The sequence below is a fragment of the Apodemus sylvaticus genome, chromosome 13 (assembly GCF_947179515.1).
Source record: "Apodemus sylvaticus chromosome 13, mApoSyl1.1, whole genome shotgun sequence".
Classification (NCBI taxonomy): Eukaryota; Metazoa; Chordata; class Mammalia; order Rodentia; family Muridae; genus Apodemus; species Apodemus sylvaticus.
In genome coordinates, this window is record NC_067484.1 from 92,967,686 (window position 1) to 92,988,279 (window position 20,594).

The window sequence follows — 20,594 nt, forward strand, 5'->3', positions numbered from 1 at the left end:
TTCCAGTTGCCTCTGTTTTGAGACTTTGCCCACCCACCTTATTCTAACTCACCTGACATCTGTACTCCCTCCCCAAGGGACACAAGCAAGAACTAAATTATGTCACTGCTCCAGAAGCCTGGGCAAATGTGGGGAGCCCCGGAGAACGGGCTGGCCCCTGTGGGGAGCCCCGGAGAACAGAGCCGGCCCCTGTGGGGAGCCCCGGAGAACCGAGCTGGCCCCTGTTTTTGTCCTCTCCTTGCTGTGGCTCGCAGAGAGGCTCCAGCCTCTAATGGGCATGCTGCAAGCTGTTTGCATTTTATTTTTATAATGATTTATTTGTTTAGTTTCTTCCACCTGTCTACTTCAAGCCTGGGGACTTTGGGATGGGGAGGTTTTGCGGCTTATGCTCTTTATGGACACTGTAATCTGCTATTGTAATTAGCTCGTGGTCACATGTCGAGGTTCCGAGTACACTGACAGCTGCACCTGCCTCCCTAGGATTGCTCCGATGGCCTCGGTCACGCGAGTGTGGAAGACTCACCTCCGGCACTGCTCCCCTTCGATGTGCTCTCTGCACTGGCATTCTCCCGAGGGCCCACTACACATGGTGGTCAGCGCCCCGCCAATATCACACTGACACCCTGGAAGTCAAGAAACGGTTGGGGTTACTACCAAACTGTCTCCCTGACAGACGTTCCCTCCCTCCGAGAAGAAAGCTCTGACATTCTCAGCCCTGTGTTGCAGCTTCTTTCCTCTCCCAGACCCTAGATCAGGCAGGGACAAGAATGGCCTGTCCCCTCAAAGTTCCACCTCTTATTTCAAGATGTGTGACTACAGGCCAGCAGGTGGGTACACTGTTCTCAGGTCAAAAACGACAGTAGCCCCGGAGCTGAGCATGGTTAACTAGCCTGGGAAGAGCCATCTATCAGTCAAGTGCTTCCCTGTGACAGGATTCTCCCTGTCCAATCACACTGAAATATTAGTTGGGCGCCACCTGTTGTGGGAAATACTAAGATGAAACCACCAGCTCTCCTTGCTCCTGCTTCTCTCAGCCCACCAACTCCCTGTTGGGCCTGACCTGCAGGCTTCCCACACTCCTCCCCTCTCTCCGGTTAGCCCCTCCCCCTGCAGCCCGCAGCATCCAATCGCTGTGTTCCCTGCTCTGGCTCGCTTGTCCCTACAGCTGCTAGTTCCTTCTCCGCCATAAACCTCTGTAATGGGTGGTCCCACATTCCAGTAACCAAGTAAATCAAAACTCTTGAAGATTATAATTATTTATGTATCAATAAATTCTCAATTTACAAGATGCCAATACAGTAATTTAAGAACCAATTGATAATTATAAAAGCTGCCCACCTAGATTATACAAATTATCCCAATTATTCTAACATTATGATAGCGTAACTACCTGTGGTTATCTAAGGCCACTCTGGGTCAGGTTCTTCCTTCTGTCTGTCCTCCTCCATCTTAGCCTTCTCACTTCTCCCCCAGATGCTCCCTGTAACTCTTGGCTCCGCCTCCCGTCCCCCTCCCCCCCCAATCACAGGCCTCCTGCTGCCCTGGTATTTTAGTGTGGTTGGACAAGGAAAATCCTGTCACACCACACAGACATGGAAAGAATAGCAGCAGACACCTGTAATTTCAGCGCTGACAGTACAGAGACAGGAGGATCCCTGGTACTGATTGATTAGGAATAGTCAAATTAGCAAGCCCCAGGTTCAGGAAAGACCCTGTCTCAAAAAATAAAGTGGAAATCAACGGAAGGGGGTACCTGACATAGACCTCTAGCTTCCCACACAGAGACGCACATATACATGAACATGAATACACACACGCGCGCGCACACACACACATACACACACACACACAGAGAGAGAGAGAGAGAGAGAGAGAGAGAGAGAGAGAGAGAGAGAGGACAGCATTGCTGTAAATAACTTTGATGAGGTGGCCCATGTGGAAGTCAAGAGTAGCCTTGTAGGCCACCTACTTCTGGAATTTCATTATTTAATACAAGCATATATCTAATTATCTGGCTTTCTAGTTAATATGAAACACAGTCTCAATGTGACTAAGCCTTGGTGTTAGTCAATATTAGCACACAGCCTCCATCCCACATATGTAGTTTGTAAATAAACTAAGAGTGTCCTGGTAGAAAAGGAGTGGAAACAGCACAACCTGAGGGTCACCGCAAGAGTCAACACGATACTTGGCCAAGTTCTCGAGAGAGAATAGTCGCGCTCCATCCCTGAAAGGCAAGGCCGGAATCCCGGCAGCCTCTATCCTTCAGCACTTAGGCTTCCCTAAGCACTGCCAAATGTCTCTACCTTGACAGCCAAAGTAATTGCTCTTCTCCAAAGAGAAATAGCCATCTTCACAAGTGTCACAGGCATCACCAGTCACGTGGGCTTTGCAGCTGCAGTCACTGTCCTCCTGTAGAGCAATGAGGCAGACAGCAGCATTTGATACCCAGGATTCACCAACCTTCAGGATTGGAAGTGGCCTCATCCTACAACAGGACGCAGGGTGGCCAGGACTGGAAAAGCATGCCATGGTCAGGACGACTAGCTAGGGACTGGTACCCTGATCCCGAAATCCCACAATCGACCACTGCAGCATCCCGCAGCCATCACATGGGAAGATGCCCCGTGTTACCTGCCCACACTCTCCAATTCTGCTCGCTGTCCCTGCCTCGTGGCACTGGCACTCTGTGAAGATAAAACAGGGTTTCTGTGATCCAGGAGTTGCACAAGAACAGTTCCCTGGCCCTAGGGACATTACTCGCCTACGGCAAAACTCGTGTGGCTGGACTTTCCTGCAGACTTAAGCGACATTCACCCTGCACTGCTGGGGCCTAAATCTGGATTGCTTTCTAAGGTTAGTAGACAGATCAGTCAAGGCAATACGTCAATACTGTTAGTAGACAGATCAGTCAAGCCAATAAGAGTAATGGCTAGCTTATGGCTACTGCAGCACAGAGTTTATAAATGTTTCCAATGTCAAGGTCATTATTGATGTGTCTGAATAAAAATACACTCTTGCCCTAAACGTGGTCATTTCACTTAGACCTTTTGCTATGTGTTTTTACCTGGTATCTCGGCCTTAATAATTGTATAAAATGAAGATGTAGATACATGCAATCGTTAATTATGTGCATTACAATTAAAACTTAGCCAGAAAGAGTAGTCTATAAAGACAAAGAGTTCAAAGGCCTTCCCAAATAACAAAACTCAAATGAAAACAGTATAGATGAATCGTTGCCTGAAAATTGCAGATCTACCCTTGAGTGGAGGTGGGGGACACCATAGCGTTACGCGGCGTGTTAAACAAATCAAGTTGGTTTGACACAGAGCTCTCTTAACATAGCCCACCAAATCAACTAAGCAGGGCTCCCATAGGCTCACAGAGACTGAAACCGCTATCACGGGGTATACTGGCTGGTTTTGTGTGTCAACTTGACACAGGCTGGAGTTATCACAGAGAAGCTTCAGTTGGAGAAGTGCCTCCATGAGATCCAGCTGTGAGGCATTTTCTCAATTAGTGATCAAGGAGGGAGGGCCCCTTGTGGGTGGTGCCATCTCTGGGCTGGTATTCTTGGGTTCTATAAGAGAGCAGGCCAGGGGAAGCAAGCCAGTAAGAAACATCTCTCATGGCCTCTGCATCAGCTCCTGCTTCCTAACCTGCTTGAGTTCCAGTCCTGACTTCCTTTGGTGATGAACAGCAGTGTGGAAGTGTACGCTGAATAAAGCCTTTCCTCCCCAACTTACTTCTTAGTCATGGTGTTTGTGCAGGAATAGAAACCCTGACTAAGACACGGGGCTTGCACCATTCCTGTACAGAATGTTATGTCTGTTAGCTGGGTGTTTTGTGGGACTCCTAATAGCAGGAGCAGGTATGTCTCTGACTCTTTGCCCACTCTTGAGACCTTTTTCCTTTCTCTCCTTGTGGGTTGCCTTACCCAGCCTTGAGGGCTTTTTTGCCTTGTCTTATTCTATCTTTTTTATCCTGTTTGGCTGTTGTGCCTTGGAGGCTGTTCTTTTCAAAAAAGGAAATGGGGGGTGAGCAGTGGGAGATGAATCTGGGGGAGGTGGAGGTGGTGAGGAGCTGGAAGGAGTGAAAGGGGAAACTGGTTGGGATAAATAATCTGAGAGAAGAATCTATTTCAATAAAGAGAAAAAGAAGTGCTGTCTTGTCGATGCCAAAACAGGCATCGTGGAAGGCAAAAGTAAAGAGGCAAGGATTCTAAAATCCGTGGTAGTATAAGCGGCGGCTCACCTGAGCATCCACGGGGGTTTCCTTTGGCCAGATCCCAATACAATGGTTTACAGACGCTACATGTAGGACTTGCAACATGCTGCTTGCACTGGCAATAACCCTAGAAATGAAAATCAAACTGACGTTTGGCATTTTGAAATCAAGATCTATTTCAAATACGTGTTTTGAGCAAAGTTTTGTTAGCAAAAATAAATTTTGACCATGTCAAAGGTCATATTAAGCCCAGGGACATATTAAATCCCAGGGTTACTTTAAAGAGTCTTTTGACCTTTAAAAGGGGGTGGGGGGTACTCTGCAGCAGTTAGGGACCCAGCAGACAGGACCCATCCACCTTCTGGCCTGTGCCTTCCACCAGGGCAGATCATCAGCTTGCCTGCTCCTCTGAAGGCCTCCCAGGAGATACAGTCAGGGCCACAGGTCTCCCAAGAGACCTGCAGCAACCCAGGGACCCAGGAGGCAGGTTCCAGACCAGGCCAGTTAATACCAGAAATAGCCAGATGTTGAGAAGCAAGCACAAGACCATCAGCAGCAGAAGCCAATATATCTTGGCGCCATCAGAACTGGGCAAGCCATTTGGACCAGGGAGCCCAGCAGCTCCACAGTCTTCTGTGCACAGCACACCAGGAGAGTGTTGGTCTCCCAGGAGTATGGGCATAGGCTTACAGGCCGACAAGAAGGATAAGCTCGAGCGAGAGTCAACAAGACCAACTAACATCAGAGATAACCAGATGGTGAAAGGCAAGCACAAGAACCCTACCAACAGAAACCAAGGCTACTTGGCAGCATCAAAACCCAGCAAGTCCCAGATATCCCAACACACTGGAAAAGCAAAAGTTGGATTTAAAATCATATCTCATGATGCTGATAGAGGACATCAAGAAGGACATAAATAACTCCCATAAAGAAATACAGAAGAACATGGGTCAACAGGTAGAAGTCCTTAAAGAGGATACACAAAAATCCCTTAAAGAAATACAGAAGACTCTGGAGAGATGGCTCAGCAGTTAAGAGCATTGTTTGCTCTTCCAGAGGTCCTGAGTTCTATCCCCAGCAACCACATGGTGACTCAAAACCATCTATAATGGAATCCCATGCTGTCTTCTGGTGTGTGTAGAATGGTGTACTCATATAATAAATAAGTCTTTTTTTAAAAAAGGAGAACATGGTTCAACAGACAGAAGCCCTTAAAGAGGAAAGACAAAAATCTCTTAAAGAATTACAGGAAAACATAAATAAACAAGTGAAGGAACTGAATAAAACCAGCCAGGATCTAAAAATGGAAGTAGAAACAATAAATCACAAAGGGAGACAACTTTGGAGATAGAAAACCTTGGAAAGAAATCAGGAGTCATAGATGCATCAACAACAGAATGCAAGAGTTAGGAGAAAGAAATCAAGAGTCATAGATACATCAACAACAGAATACAAGAGTTAGGAGAAAGAACCTCAGGTGCTGAAGATAACAGAGAAAACACTGACTCAACAGTCAAAGAAAATGCAAAATGCAAAAGGCTTGTAACCCAAAACATCCAGCAAATCCAGGATAAAATGAGAACACCAAACCTCAGGATTATAGGTATAAAAGAGAGTGAAGATTTATAACGTGAAGGGCCAGTAAAATATCTTCAACAAAATTATAGAAGAAAACTTCCCTAACCTAAAGAAAGAGATGCCCATGAACATATAAAAGAAGCCTATAAGAACTCCAAACAGACTAGACCAGAACAGAAATTCCTTCCTGCACATAATAATCAAAACAACAAATGCACTAATCAAACAAGAAATATTAAAAGCAGTAAGGGGAAAAGGTCAAGTAACTTATGAAGGCAGGCCTATAAGAATCACACTAGACTTCTCATCTGAGACGATGAAAGCTAGAATATACTGGGCATATCTCATACAGACTCTAAGAGAGCACAAATGCCAGCCAAGACTACTATACCCAGCAAAACTCTCAATCACCATAGATGGAGAAACCAAGATATTCCATGACAAAACGAAATTTATACAGTACCTTTCCACAGATCCAGCCCTACAAAGGATAATAGATGGAAAACGCCAACAAAAGGAGGGAAATTACATCCTAGAAAAAGCAAGAAAGCAATCTTCTTTCAAAAAACCCAAAAGAAGATAACTACACAAACATAAAAATAGCATCAAAAATAACAGGAAGCAACAATCACTATTCCTTACTATCTCTTAACATTAATGGACTCAATTCCCCCAATAAAAAGACATAGACTAACAGACTTAATATGTAAACAGGACCTAGCACTTTGCTGCATACAGGAAGTGCACCTCAGTGTCAAAGACAAACACTACCTCAGAGTAAAAGACTGGAAAGCAATTTTCCAAGCAAATGGTCCCAGGAAACAAGCTTGAATAGCCATTTTAATATCAGATAAAGTCAACTTTCAACCAAAGTCATCAGAAAAGACATGGAAGGACACTTCATACTCATCAAAGAAAAAAATCTACCAAAAAGAACTCTCAATTCTGAACACCTATGCTCCAAATCCAACGGCACCCACATTCATAAAAGAAACTTTACTAAAGCTCAAAGTACACATTACACCTCACATAATAATTGTGGGTGACTTCAACACCCCACTCTCATCAATGGACAGATCAGGGAAACACAAACTAAACAGAGACACAGTAAAACTAACAGAAGTTATAGGCCAATGGATTTAATAGATATTAGATTTAATAGATAATAGATTTATTAGATAATAGATTTAATAGATAATAGATTTAATAGAACATTTTATCCTAAAACAAAAGAATATACCTTCTTCTCAGCACCTCATGGTACCTTCTCCAAAACTGACCATATAATTGGTCACAAAACACACCCCAACAGATATGAGAAGACTGAAATAATCCCATGCTTCCTATCAGATCACTACAGATTAAGGCTGATTTTCAATAGCAACAAAAACAACAGAAAGCCCACATACACAAGGAAGCTGAACAATGCTCTTCTCAATGATACCTTGGTCAAGGAAGAAATAAGGAAAGAAAACAAAGACTTTTTAGAATTTAATGGAAATGAAGGCACAACTTACCCAAACTTATGGGACACAATGAAAGCAGTGCTAAGAGGAAAACTCACAGCTCTGAGTGCCTCCAAAAAGAAACTGGAGAGAGCATACACTAGCAACCTAACAGCACAACTGAAAGCTCTAGAACAGAAAGAAGCTAATACACCCAAGGGGAGTAGAAGGCAGAAAATAATAAAACTCAGGGCTGAAATCAACCAAGTAGAAACAAAAAGAACTATACAAAGAATCAACAAAACCAGGAGCTGGTTCTTTGAGAAAATCAACAAGATAGACAAACCCTTAGCCAGACTAACCAGAAGGCACAGAGACAGTATCCAAATTAAAATTAGAAATGAAAAGGGATATATAACAAGAGAAAGTGAGGAAATTTAAAAAAAAAAACATCAGATCCTACTACAAAAGCCTATACTCAACAGGAAAATCTCAATGAAATGGACAATTTTCTAGACAGATACTAAATACCAAAGTTAAATCAGGATCAGATAGGCCATCTAAACATTCCCATAACCCTAAAGAAATAGAAGCAGTCACTGAAAGTCTTCCAACTAAAAAGAGCACAGGACCAGATGGTTTTAGTGCAGAATTCTATCAGACCTTCAAAGAAGACCTAACACCAATACTTTTCAAACTATTGCACAAAATAGAAACAGAAGGAATACTACCAAACTCATTCTATGAAGCCACAACTACACTGATACCAAAACCACACAAAGATACAACAAAGAAAGAGAACTTCAGACCAATTTCCCTTATGAATATTGATGCAAAAATACACAATAAAATTCTTGCCAGCTGAATCCAAGAACACATCAAAATGATCATTCATCATGATCAAGTAGGCTTCATCCCAGGGATGCAGGGATGGTTCAATGTATGGAAATCCATCAATGTAATCCACTACATAAAGTCAAAGAAAAAAAACCCACAGGGTCATTTCATTAGATGTTGAAAAGGCATTTGACAAAATTCAGCATCCTTTCATGTTAAAAGTCTTGGAAAGATCAGGAATTCAAGGCCCATACCTAAACATAGTGAAAGCAATATATTGCAAACCAGTAGCCAACATCAAACTAAATGGAGAGAAACTTTAAGCAATCCCAATAAAATCAGGGACTAGACAAGGCTGCCCTCTCTCTACATATCTATTCAATATAGTTCTTGAAGTTTTAGCTAGAGCAATTAGACAACAAAAGGAGGTCAAACGGATACAAATTGGAAAGGAAGAAGTCAAACTGTCACTATTTGCAGATGATATGATAGTCTACTTAAGCAACCCAAGTAATTCCACCAGAGAACTTCTACAGCTTGATAAACTCCTACAGCTTCAGCAAAGTGGTCAGATATAAAATTAACTCAAATCAGTAGCTTTGAGTTAAACAGGCTGAGAAAGAAATTAGGAAAATGACACCCTTCACAATAGTCACAAACAATATAAAGTATCTTGATGTGACTCCAACCAAACAAGTAAAAGATCTGTATGACAAGAACTTTAAGTCTCTGAAGAAAGAAATCGAAGACCTCAGAAGATGGAAACATCTCCCATGCTCATGGATTGGCAGGATTAATATAGTAAAAATGGCCATCTTGCCAAAAGCAATCTACAGATTCACTGCAATCACCGTCAAAATTCCAACTCAATTCTTCATAGAATTAGAAAGAGCAATTCTCAAATTCATCTGGAATAACAAAAAACCCAGGATAGTTAAAACTATTCTCACCAATAAAAGAACTTCTGGTACAGTCAGTATTCCGGACCTCAAGCAGTACTACAGAGCGATAGTGATAAAAACTGCATGGTATTGGTACAGTGACAGGCAGGTAGATCAATGGAATAGAACCGAAGACCTAGAAATGAACCCACACACCTATGGTCACTTGACCTTTGACAAAGGAGCTAAAACCATCCAGTCGAGAAAAGACAGCATCTTCAACAAATGGTGCTGGTTCAACTGGCAGCTAGCATGCAGAAGACTGCAAATCAATCCACTCTTATCTCCTTGTACAAAGCTCAAAGTCAAGTGGATCAAGGACATCCACATAAAATCAGATATAGTGAAACTAATAAAAAAGAAAGTAGGGAAGAGTCTTGAGCACATGGACACAGGGGAAAAGTTCCTGAGCAGGACACCAATAGCTTATGTTCTAAGATCAAGAATGAACAAATGGGAACCTCATGAAATTACAAAGTTTCTGTAAGGCAAAGGACATCATCAATAGGACAAAAGGGCAACTAACAAATTGGGGAAAGATATTTATTTACCTATCCTACATCCAACAGAGGGCTAATATCCAATATATACAAAGAACTCAAGAAGTTAGACTCCAGAGAACCAAATAACCCTGTTAAAGAATGGGGTACAGAGCTAAACGAAGAATTTTCAACTGAGGAATATGGAATGGCTGAGAAGCACCTAAAGAAATATTCAACATCCTTAGTCATCGGGGAAATGCAAATCAAAACAACCCTGAGATTTCACCTCACACCAGTCAGAATGGCTAATATCAAAACTTCAGGAGACAGCAGGCACTGGCGAGGATGTGGAGAAAGAGGAACACTCCTCTACTGCTGGTGGGATTGTAAGCTGGTACAACCACTCTGGAAATCAGTTCGGCGGTTCCTCAGAATATTGGGAATAATATTACCAGAGGACCCTGCTATACCACTCTTGGGCACATACCCAGAGGATTCCCCAGCATGTAATAAGGACACATGCTCCACTATGTTCATAGCAGCCTTATTTATAATAGCCAGAAGCTAGAAAGAATCCAGATGTCCCTCAACAGAGGAATATCTACAGAAAATGTGGTACATTTACACAATGGAATACTACTCAGCTATTAAAAACAATGAATTTATGAAATTCTTAAGCAAATGGATGGAACTAGAAAACATCATCCTGAGTGAGGTAACCCAATCACAACAGAAGACACATGGTATGTACTCACTGATAAGTAGATATTAGCACAGAAGCCTGGATTACCCAAGATACAATTCACAGATCAAACTAAGCTCAAGAAGAAGGAAGAGCAAAGTATGGATACTATGGTCCTTCTTAGAAGGAGGAACAAAATACCCATAAGAGGAGATAGAGAAACAAAATGTGGAGCAGAGACTGAGGGAAAGACCATCCAAAGACTGCCCCTCCTAGGGACCCATCCCATACACAGTTATAAAATCCAGATACTATCGTGGATGCCAAGAAGTGATTGCTGACAGGAGCCTGATATAGCTGTCCTCTGGGAGGCTCTGCCAGTGCATGACAAATACAGAGGGGGACACTCTCAGCCAACCACTGAACTGAACACAGGGTCCCCAGTGCAGGAGCTAGAGAAAGGACCCAAGGAACTGAAGGGGGTTGCAGTACGCCACAGGAGGAACAACGATATGAGCCACCAAGTACACCCCCAGAGCTCCCAGGGACTAAACCACCAACCAAAGAGTATACATGGAGGGACCCATGGCAGCAGAGGATGGCCTTGTTGGACATCAAAGGGAGGAGAGGCCCTTGATCCTGAGAAGGTTAGATGCTCCATTATAGGGAAATGCCAGGACAGGGAAGCAGGAGTGGGTGGATTGGTGAGCAGGGGGAGGGGGAGATGGGTTGGGGGATTTTCAGGCAGTGGGAGGAGGGGGAACCAGGAAAAGGGACATTTGAAATATAAATAAAGAATATATCTAGTAAAACAAAATAACTTCAAATGTAGTCAAACGGGGTAGGGAAGAAGCCAGCAAGCCCTGGATACCCCAACACAACTAAATACCAAGATGCTGACTTAAAATCCTATCTTATGAAGATAATGGAGTCCTTTAAGGAGGATATAAATAACTTACTGAAAGAAATACAGGAAAACACAGGTAAACAGATGCAAGCTCTTAAAGAGGAAACAAATAAATCCCTTAAAGAAATACAAGAAAACGCAATCAAACCGGTGAAGGAATTGAACGAACTGCTCCAAGACCTAGAATTGGAAGTAAAAAACAATAATGAAAATGCAGACAGAGGCAACCCAGGAAAGAGGTTGGGAGCTACAGAGGAAAGCATTAACAATGGAATACAAGAGATGAGAGAGAGAGAGAGAGAGAGAGAGAGAGAGAGAGAGAGAGAGAGAGAGAGAGAGAGAGAGAGAATCTCAGGTGCAGAAGATACCTTAGAAGATACTGACACAGCAGTCAAAGAAAATACAAAACATAAAAAAAAACTCCCCACCCAAAACATCCAGGAAATACAGCACACAATGAAAAGACCAAACCTATGAGTAACATGAACAGAAGAGAGCAAAGATTCCCAGCTCAAAGGACCAGAAAACGTCTTCAACAAAGTTATAGAAGAAAACTTTCCCAGGCTAAAAAGAAAAAAGAGATGGCCATAAATGGACAAGAAGCCTATAGAACACCAAATAGATTGAACCAGAAAAGAAAATCCTCTTATCACATAATAATCAAAACACTAAATGCACAGAACAAAGAATATTAAAAGCAGTAAGGAAAAAAGGCCAAGTAACCTATAAAGGCAGACCTACCAGAATTACATCAGAATTCTCAACAGAGACCCTAAAATCCAGAAGAGCCTAGACAGAAGTCATGCAGACCCTAAAAGAACACAAATGCCGGCCCAGGCTACTATACCCTGCAAAATTCTCAACCATCCTAGACAGATAAACCAAAATATTCCATGACAAAACCAAATTTAAACAATATCTACCTACCAATCCAGCCTACAGAGGATAATAGAAGGAAAACTCTAACACAGTAAAGGTACCTACATCACAGAAAAACAAGAAATTAATCATTTCATGACAAAACCAAATAAAAAAATCACATACACATATACACAAGAACAAACATAACAGGAACTAACAATCATCTGTCTTATTATCTCTTAATACCAATAGGCTCAATTCCCCAATAAAAAAGACGTGGGCTAACAAACTGGATATGCAAGCAGGATCCAGGATTTTGCTGCATACAGACATACACCTCAATGGCAAAGGCATATACTACCTCAGAGTAAAAGGCTAGAAAAAAAATCTTCTAAGCAAATGCCCAAGAAACAAGCAGGAGTTGCCATTCTAACATCTAATAAAATAGAGTTTCAACTGAAAGTTATCAAGTGAGAGGGAGAAGGACATTTCATATTCATCAAAGGAAAAATCCACCAAGAGAAAGTCTCAGTTCTGAACATCTATGCCAGAAATGTAAGGGCAGCCACGTTCATAAAAGAAACTTTACTAAAGCTCAAAACACATTGCACCTCACACAATAATAGTGGGAGACTTTAACACCTCACTCTCACCAATAGACAGGTCACTGAAACAGAAACTAAACAGAGACACAGTGAAACTAACAGAGGCTATAAATCAAATGTATATTTCACCCTAAAGCCAAAGAATACACTGTCTTCTCAGGACCTCATGGTACCTTCTCTAAAATTGACCATATAATCAGTCATAAAACAAGCCTCAAGAGATACAAGAAGATTGAAATAATCCCATGCATCCTATCAGATCATCATGAACTAAGGCTATACTTCAATAACAACAAAAACAACAGAAAACCTGCATACCCATGGAAACTGAACAGCTCCCTACTCAATGATAACTTAGTCAAGGAAGAAATAAAGAAATTAAATCAAAGACTTCTTGAAATTCAATGAAAATGATGACACAGCATACCCAAACTTATGGGACACTATGAAAGCAGTGCTGAGAGGAAAATTTATAGCACTAAGTGTCCTTATAGAGAAACTGGAGAGAGCTTACACTAGCAACTTAACAGCACACTTGAAAGCCCTAGAACAGAAAGAAGAAAACACACCCAAGAGGAGCAGTTTGATACAAATAATCAAACTCTATGTGGAAGTCAACCAAATAGAAACAGAATGACACGAAGACTCAACAAAACCAAAAGTTGGTTCATTAAGAAATTCAACAAGATAGATAAACGCCTAGCCAAACTAACTAAAGGGCACAGAGACAGTATCCAAATTAACAAAATCAGAAATGAAAAGTTAGAAATAACAAGAGAAACTGAGGAAATTTTAAAAAAATCATCAGATCCTACTACAAAAGCTTATATTCAACAAAACTGGAAAATCTAGATGAAATGGATGATTTTCTAGACAGATACCAAGTGCCAAAGTTTAATCAAGAGCAGGTAAACTGTCCAAACAGGCTCATATCACCTAAAGAAATAGAGGTCATTAAAAACCTCCCAACCAAAAAGAGATGCAAGAAGATTGAAATAATCCCTTGCATCCTATCAGATCATCATGAACTAAGGCTATTCAATTACAACAAAAACAACAGAAACCCTGCAAACCCATGGAAACTGAACAACTCTCTACTCAATGATAACTTGGTCAAGGAAGAAATAAAGAAATTAAATTAAAGACTTCCTGAAATTAATAGCCCAGGGCCAGATGACTTTAGTGCAGAATTCTACCAGACCTTCAAAGAAGAGATAATACCAACATTCTTCAAACTATTCCATAAAATAGAAACAGAAGGAACAATACCTAATTCATTCTATGAAGCTGCAATTACTCTGATACCTAAACCACATAAAGACCCAACAAAGATAACTTCAGACTAATTTTGCTTATGAGTATGATACAAAAATACTCAATAAAATTCTAGCAAACCAAATGCAAGAACACATCAAAACTATCATTTACCACAATCAAGCAGGCTTCATCTCAGGGATGCAAGGTTGGTTCAATATATAAACTAATGTATCCAATAACATAATCCACTATATAAACAAACTCAAAAAATGACATAATTATCTCATCAGATGCTGAAAAATCATTTGACAAAATACAATACCCCTTCATGTTAAAAGTATTGGCAAGATCAGGAATTTAAGGCCCATACCTAAACATAATAAAAGCAATATACAGCAAATCAATTAAATATCAAATGAAATGGAGAAATACTTGAAGCAACTTCACTAAAATCAAGGACAAAAACAGGACTCCACACTCTCCCTGTATCTATTCAACATAGTACTCCAAGTTCGAGCTAGAGCAGTAAGACAACAAAATGAGATCAAGGGGATACAAATTGGCAAAGAAGAAGTCAAGATATCACTATTTGCAGATGATATGATAGTATACCAGAGAACTTCTACAGCCGATAAACAACTTCATCAAAGTGGCTGGATATAAAATTAATTTAAACAAATCAGTAGCCTTCCTTTACACAAATGATAAAAGGAATGAGGAAGAAATTAGGAAAACAACTCCATTCACAACAGTCACAAATAACATAAAATATCTTGAGGTATATCTAACCAAACAAGTGAAAGATCTTTATAACAAGAACTTCAAGTTTCTCAAGAAAGAAATCAAAGAAGGCCTCAGAAAATGGAGAGATCTTCCATGCTCATGGATTAGTAGGATTAACATAGTAAAAATGGCCATCCTACCAAAAGCAATCTACGGATTCAATGCAATCCCCATCAAAATTCCAACACAATTCTTTAAAGACATGGAAAGAGCAATTCTCAATTTCCTATAAAAAAAAAAATACCCAGGACAGCAAAAACAATTCTTAACAATACAAACCTTCCGGGAGAATCGCCGTCCCTGACCTCAAGCTGTACTACACAGCAATAGTGATACAAACTGCATGGGATTGGTAGAGAGACAGGCAGGTAGATCAATGGAATAGAATTGAAGACCCAGAAATAAAATCACACACTTATGGACACTTGGTCTTTGAAAAAGATCCCAAAAATATACAATGAAAAAAAGAAAGCATCTTCAATAAATGGTGCTGGTCTAACTGGCTGTCTGTATGTAAAAAATGAAAATAGACCCATATTTATCACCTTACACAAAATTCAAGTCCAAGTGAATCAAGGACCTCAACATAAAACCAGATATACTGAATCTAATAGAAGAGAAAGTCGGAAAGAGCCTTGAACTCATTGGCACAGGGGGAAATTTCCTAAATAGAACTCCAATGGCTCAGGCTCTAAGATCAAGAATTGATAAATGGGACCTCATGAAACTGAAAAACTTCTGTAAGGCAAAGGACATTGTCAATAGGACAAATCAGCAACCAACAGATTGGGGAAAAAATCTTCACTAACTCAACATCTGATAGAGGGCTAATATACAAAATATATAAAGAACTCAAGTTAACCTCCAAAAAACCAAGCAACACAATTTAGAAAATTGGGGTACAAAGCTAAACAGAGAATTCACAACAGAAGAATCTCAAATGGCTGAGAAACACTTAAAGAAATCTTCAACATCCTTAGTCATCAGGGAAATGCAAATCAAAACAACCCCGAAATTTTACCTTACACCAGTCAGAATGGCTAAGATCAAAAACTCAGGTGACATCACATATTGATGAGGATGTGGAGAAAGAGGAACACTCCTCCATTGCTGGTTGGGATTGCAAACTGCTACAATCACTCTGGAAATCAGTCTGAAGGTTCCTCAGAAAATTGGAAATAGTTCTACCTGAGGATCCAGCTATACCACTCTTGGACATATAACCAAAAGATGCACCACCATGCCACAGGGGCATGTGCTCCACTATGTTCATAGCGGCCTTATCGGTGAGAGCCAGAAGCTGCAAACAACCCAGATGTCCTACAATGGAAGAATGGATACAGAAAATGGGGTACATTTACACAATGGAGTACTATTCAGCTATTAAGCATGAGGCATCTTCCTTCTTCTTGAGCTTCACGTGGTCTGTTAATTGTATCTTGGGTATTCCGAGCTTCTGGGCTAATATCCACTTATCAGTGAATGCATACCATGTGTGCTCTTTTGTGACTGGGTTACCTCACTTAGGATATTTTCCAGTTTCAACCATTTGCATAAGAATTTCATGAATTCATTGTTTCTAATAGCTGAGTAGTACTCCATTGTGTAAATATACCATATTTTCTATATCCATTCCACTGTTGAAGGACATCTGAGTTGTTTCCAGCTGCTGGCTATCACCGATAAGGCCTCTATGAACATAGTGGAGCATGTGTCGTTATTACCAGTAGCACCAGAGCTCCCAGGGAATAAACCATGAACCAAAGAGGAACCACATGGAGGGACCCATGGCTCCAGCTGCATATGTAGCAGAGGATGGCCTTTGTCAGACCTCAACGAGAGGAAAAGCCCTTGGTCCTGTGAAGGCTCCAGTGTAGGGGAATGCCAGGACAGGGAAGCAGGAATGGGTGGGTTAGTGAGCAGGGGGAGGGGGAGGGGAGGACATACGGGGTTTTCAGAGGGAAAATGAGGAAAGGGGATAACATTTGAAATGTAAATAAAGAAAATATCTAATAAATTTAAAAAATAAGTGGTTCATTCTGGGAAAAAAAGAATGAGGACGTCATGAGTTTTGCAGACAAATGGATGGAACTAGAAAATATCATCCTCAGTGAGGTATCTCAGGCCCCAAAAGACATACATGGTATGTACCACTAATAAGTGGATATTAGCCAAAAGAGTACAGAACACCCAGGATAGAATCCACAGAACTCAGGAAGGTTAATAAGCAGAAGGGCCCAAGTGAGGATGCTTTAATCCCACTAGGGAGGGAGAAGAAAATAATCATGGGAGACAGAGGGAGGGAGGGACTTGGGTGGAGAGGGGGGAGAGGAAAGGGGAGCATGATCAGTTATTGAGGAGGACAGGAGAGAAGACCTGGGAGCCAGCCAAATAAATGGAAATATGTAACCTGGGATGGGGGACTTGGAGGAACCCTCTGGAATATACCAGGGACCTAGGAGGTGAGAGACTCTCGGGGTTCAAAGGGAGGGACCTTAGATGAATGCCCAACAATGAGGAGAGGGAACCTGTAGAGTCCACCTCCAGTAGAAATACTGGGCATCACATGGAGGGATGGGGTTGCCATCACACTGTCAAAAACTCTCACCCAGGACTGTTCCTGTCTAAAAGAACTGCAGGGACAAAAATGGAGAGGAGACGGAGGGAAAGGCTGTCTAGTGACTGGCCCTACTTGGGATCCACCTCAAGGGGAGGCTCTAAGGCCTGACACTATTACTGATTCTGTGGTACAGTTATAGCCTAGCATTGCTGTCCTCTGAGAGGCCCAACAAGCAGCTCACTGAAACAGAAACAGATACTTAGCCCCAACCAATGGACTGAAGCTGGGGACCCCTGTGGTTGCTGTTACAAGGCCCAGGACACATATGCAGCAGAGGACGGCAGCGCGCTCTGGCCTCAGTGAGAGAAGACTCGCCCAGTCCTTAAGAGACTTGAGGCCTCAGGCAGTGGAGAGACAAGGGAAGGGGTGGGAGGTCAGAAGGGTGGGGACTTCCTCTTGGAGGTGGGAGGAGGAGGAGGAGGGATGAGATGAGAAACTGTGGGGGCAACAACTGGATTGTAAAAAAATAAATAAATAAAAAGGGGGATATCTTTCTTTGATTTTTTTTCCGTGTCTGTCTGCACACCATCTATGTGCCTGGTACCCAAGGAGGCCAGAAGTAGGCACCCGATCCCCTAGAAGTGCATAGCTATAAAGTAACCTCCATGAAGAACTAACCCCAGGACTCTAGGATACAAGATTTAAATAAACCTTATTCTTTTGTTTATAGAGAGATGGCTCAGTGGTTAAGAGCACCGACTGCTCTTCCAGAGGTCCTGAGTTCAAATCCCAGCAACCACATGGTGGCTCACAACCATCCATAACAAGATTAGACGCCCCCTTCTGGTGTCTGAAGACAGCTACAGTGTACTTACACATATAATAATAAACAAATTAAATATATATATATATATATATATATATATATATATATATATATATGCATCTTGAATTTAAAACCATGGTGAGGTTGCCCAATGTAAGCAAACTGTGTGTTATGTTAATTTCAGGAAGTTTTCCTGGGGACAGCCGTGACATTTCACAGAGACCCCTACTTACCAAGCTGGAGTCAAGGGTCCCAGCTGGATCGCAAACACTGCTGGACCCTGTGTATGATTCAGAAATGTTACAAACACCTGGCTGATGATTTGGATGCTTCAGATTTTTAAATTTTGCTTTTTTTTTCTTAAAAAAGTGCGCCTACTTTTGATAGATGAGTGACAAAGACCGTGTGTAACTCACACTGACACGCCAAGAGAACCATGATGCTTGTTCTGCCCTGCCTCATCTGACACTCAGTAACTGCCCTGCCTAGGAACATGGCTTCCTTTCTGTGCTTAATGCTTGATATCCTTCATTTTCGATATATATTTTAACTTGTTTTTGAGTATTACAGGTAATATATTTTGATCACATTCTCCCCCTCCCTCAACTCCTCCCAGACCCTCCCCTACTTCCCTGCAGAACCTCCTTTCTAATGGGCAATGGTTACACTGAAACTTTGAGTGTCTAGAATTTTCCAGGAGAGGGCGATATTGCACCTCTTTTAAAAAATGTTATACATAAATAAATGTCCATTCAAACAAAGTTCAAAAGAAATCAGTTGATTATAATTCTCCCTGTCCCCGTGTGTACTGAAGTTCTTGGTGACAAAGTTGGTGTGCCTTCCTGCCTTTGCCTGCAGAGGCTACAGCTGAGCACTTGTGACAGGAGCCTGGTTGAGCCTGCTTCTGTGGCTGGTTTTCGCTGTTGGACCATATCCACAACAGGGTTGTATATCCCTACAGCTGTCCCTTGGCATTTCCCCCGTGACTCCCCTTTGTAAGTGTGTCTCCGTTTCTCGTGATGTCCTGCTCCCACTCCTCACCCCTGGCTCCATCTTTCTCTGGCAGCCCACACCTCATTTTCTTTCCTTTTTCTTCCATACTGACCGTGCCCCCCCTGGGCTCCTCCCAACATGGCCCGTGTCACTCTCCAGTTTGGGTATAGTTCTGGCTACTCTGTCACGGCACTCACGGGCCTGATGACCACACAAGGACTCTCAGGCCTTCTCGGGGCAGCCCTGTTGCTGATGCCTGCTTTCTGCCCTGATCTGGACAATTCTGATTAGGAAAGTTGTGGAAAATACAATCCTCTCTTCTACCTAGCCCCATCCAGCTCTTGGTGCTTCACCCTCAGTGTCCCCAGGAACCAGGAAAACCACGTTTTTCTGATAGAAAGTCTGGGTCAGTCTACAAACTGACTCCCTCTGTAGCACAAGGGAACTCTGAAATCACTAGGCCGGAACTCCTGGCAGGCTGGGGGCTGCCACATCAAAAGGGCTTGGGGGAAATGCAGGTGGTTCACTTGTGTTGGGAGAAGAGGCAGAACAGAGCCCTGGTCCCTCTCAGCCTACAGCCAAGACCTTATGCAGTCCTTATCAGACTGAGAGCCAACTAGGGAGACAGGCATGGTGCCTTGATGCAGGGTTTGGGTGGGTGTCAAACAATGCAAGGACAAATTCGTGGGGTCACACTGGCTATGTGATGCAGAGGAACACGAGAGGACTGAGAAACCCAGATTGCTTGTGGACAGGTATTTAAGTCATTCTCATCAGGCACTGGTGTCTCTGGGGCTGAGTTACGATACACATGCTTCCAGTAACACTGGCATGGGGAAGACTGAACCAAATACTCAGGGCGGCTTGCGCCGATGTAGAGAACACTTGTCAGGCTTCTCCAAGAGGCTGGCTGCACATACCCAGATGAGGACCATGCCTCTAACATGGTTCCGCCTCCTTACCTTGGCAGTAGGGAAAGTCATAGCCTCCTGAGAGACACCTGTCACACTGCTTCCCGGTGATTCCAGGGAGGCATTCACACTGGCCAGTCACGGGGTCACAGGGCACTGGATAGGATCCAATCGTCGAGCACTGGCAATCTGCAGGAAGGAGCTGATCAGACTCGGGCACGCATTACAGAGCACACAGGGCGGGGTCCTGGACGGGAACCCTCAGGCAGGGCCAGAACGACACAAATTCAAGTTCCAGATTCACATCATTGATTGAGCTAAGCCTCAGTTTCCCCTCCCTCACAGGGGGTTGGTCCTGGCATCTATGTGATAAGAATTAAAACATGACAAGTAAACAATGTCCCTCACAGTCAGGACTTATGAGGACGATAGTTCTACGCTCAGCAAGACTGACTGGTGGAAAGGCGGCCTGGGCATCCTGCTCATGTCGCTCGGAGGAGGAGGAAGAAGCAAGGAAGAGACACGTAGCCACTTGAGGGGAGGTGCCAATGCCACATCCCATTCCAGTCCAGGTCGGCTTGTAAATGTCCTCAGTTTCCTGTTCTCTTCATATTCATTTTCTCATGGTCTAGTGTAGCTAAACCGTCATGGAGAGAGTTACACAGGCTGGAATCCATTCCAGAATCCTTTGTCCTATCC

The 20,594-nt window shown here is 42.5% G+C and overlaps 1 protein-coding gene across 2 annotated transcripts in view; it reads right to left on the reverse strand.

The window, feature by feature from the left end:
* Positions 1-20,594, reverse strand: part of Lama3 (laminin subunit alpha 3) — a 233,592-nt gene that overhangs the window by 127,324 nt on the left and 85,674 nt on the right. For both annotated transcript variants that reach the window (XM_052155507.1, XM_052155506.1), the window contains exons 13-18: positions 19,947-20,084; positions 18,225-18,271; positions 4,255-4,354; positions 2,635-2,687; positions 2,307-2,412; positions 524-623 (exon numbers count right to left, since the gene is read on the reverse strand). In XM_052155507.1, coding sequence (XP_052011467.1) covers positions 524-623; positions 2,307-2,412; positions 2,635-2,687; positions 4,255-4,354; positions 18,225-18,271; positions 19,947-20,084 — 544 coding nt within the window. The remainder of the gene's footprint in view (positions 1-523; positions 624-2,306; positions 2,413-2,634; positions 2,688-4,254; positions 4,355-18,224; positions 18,272-19,946; positions 20,085-20,594) is intronic.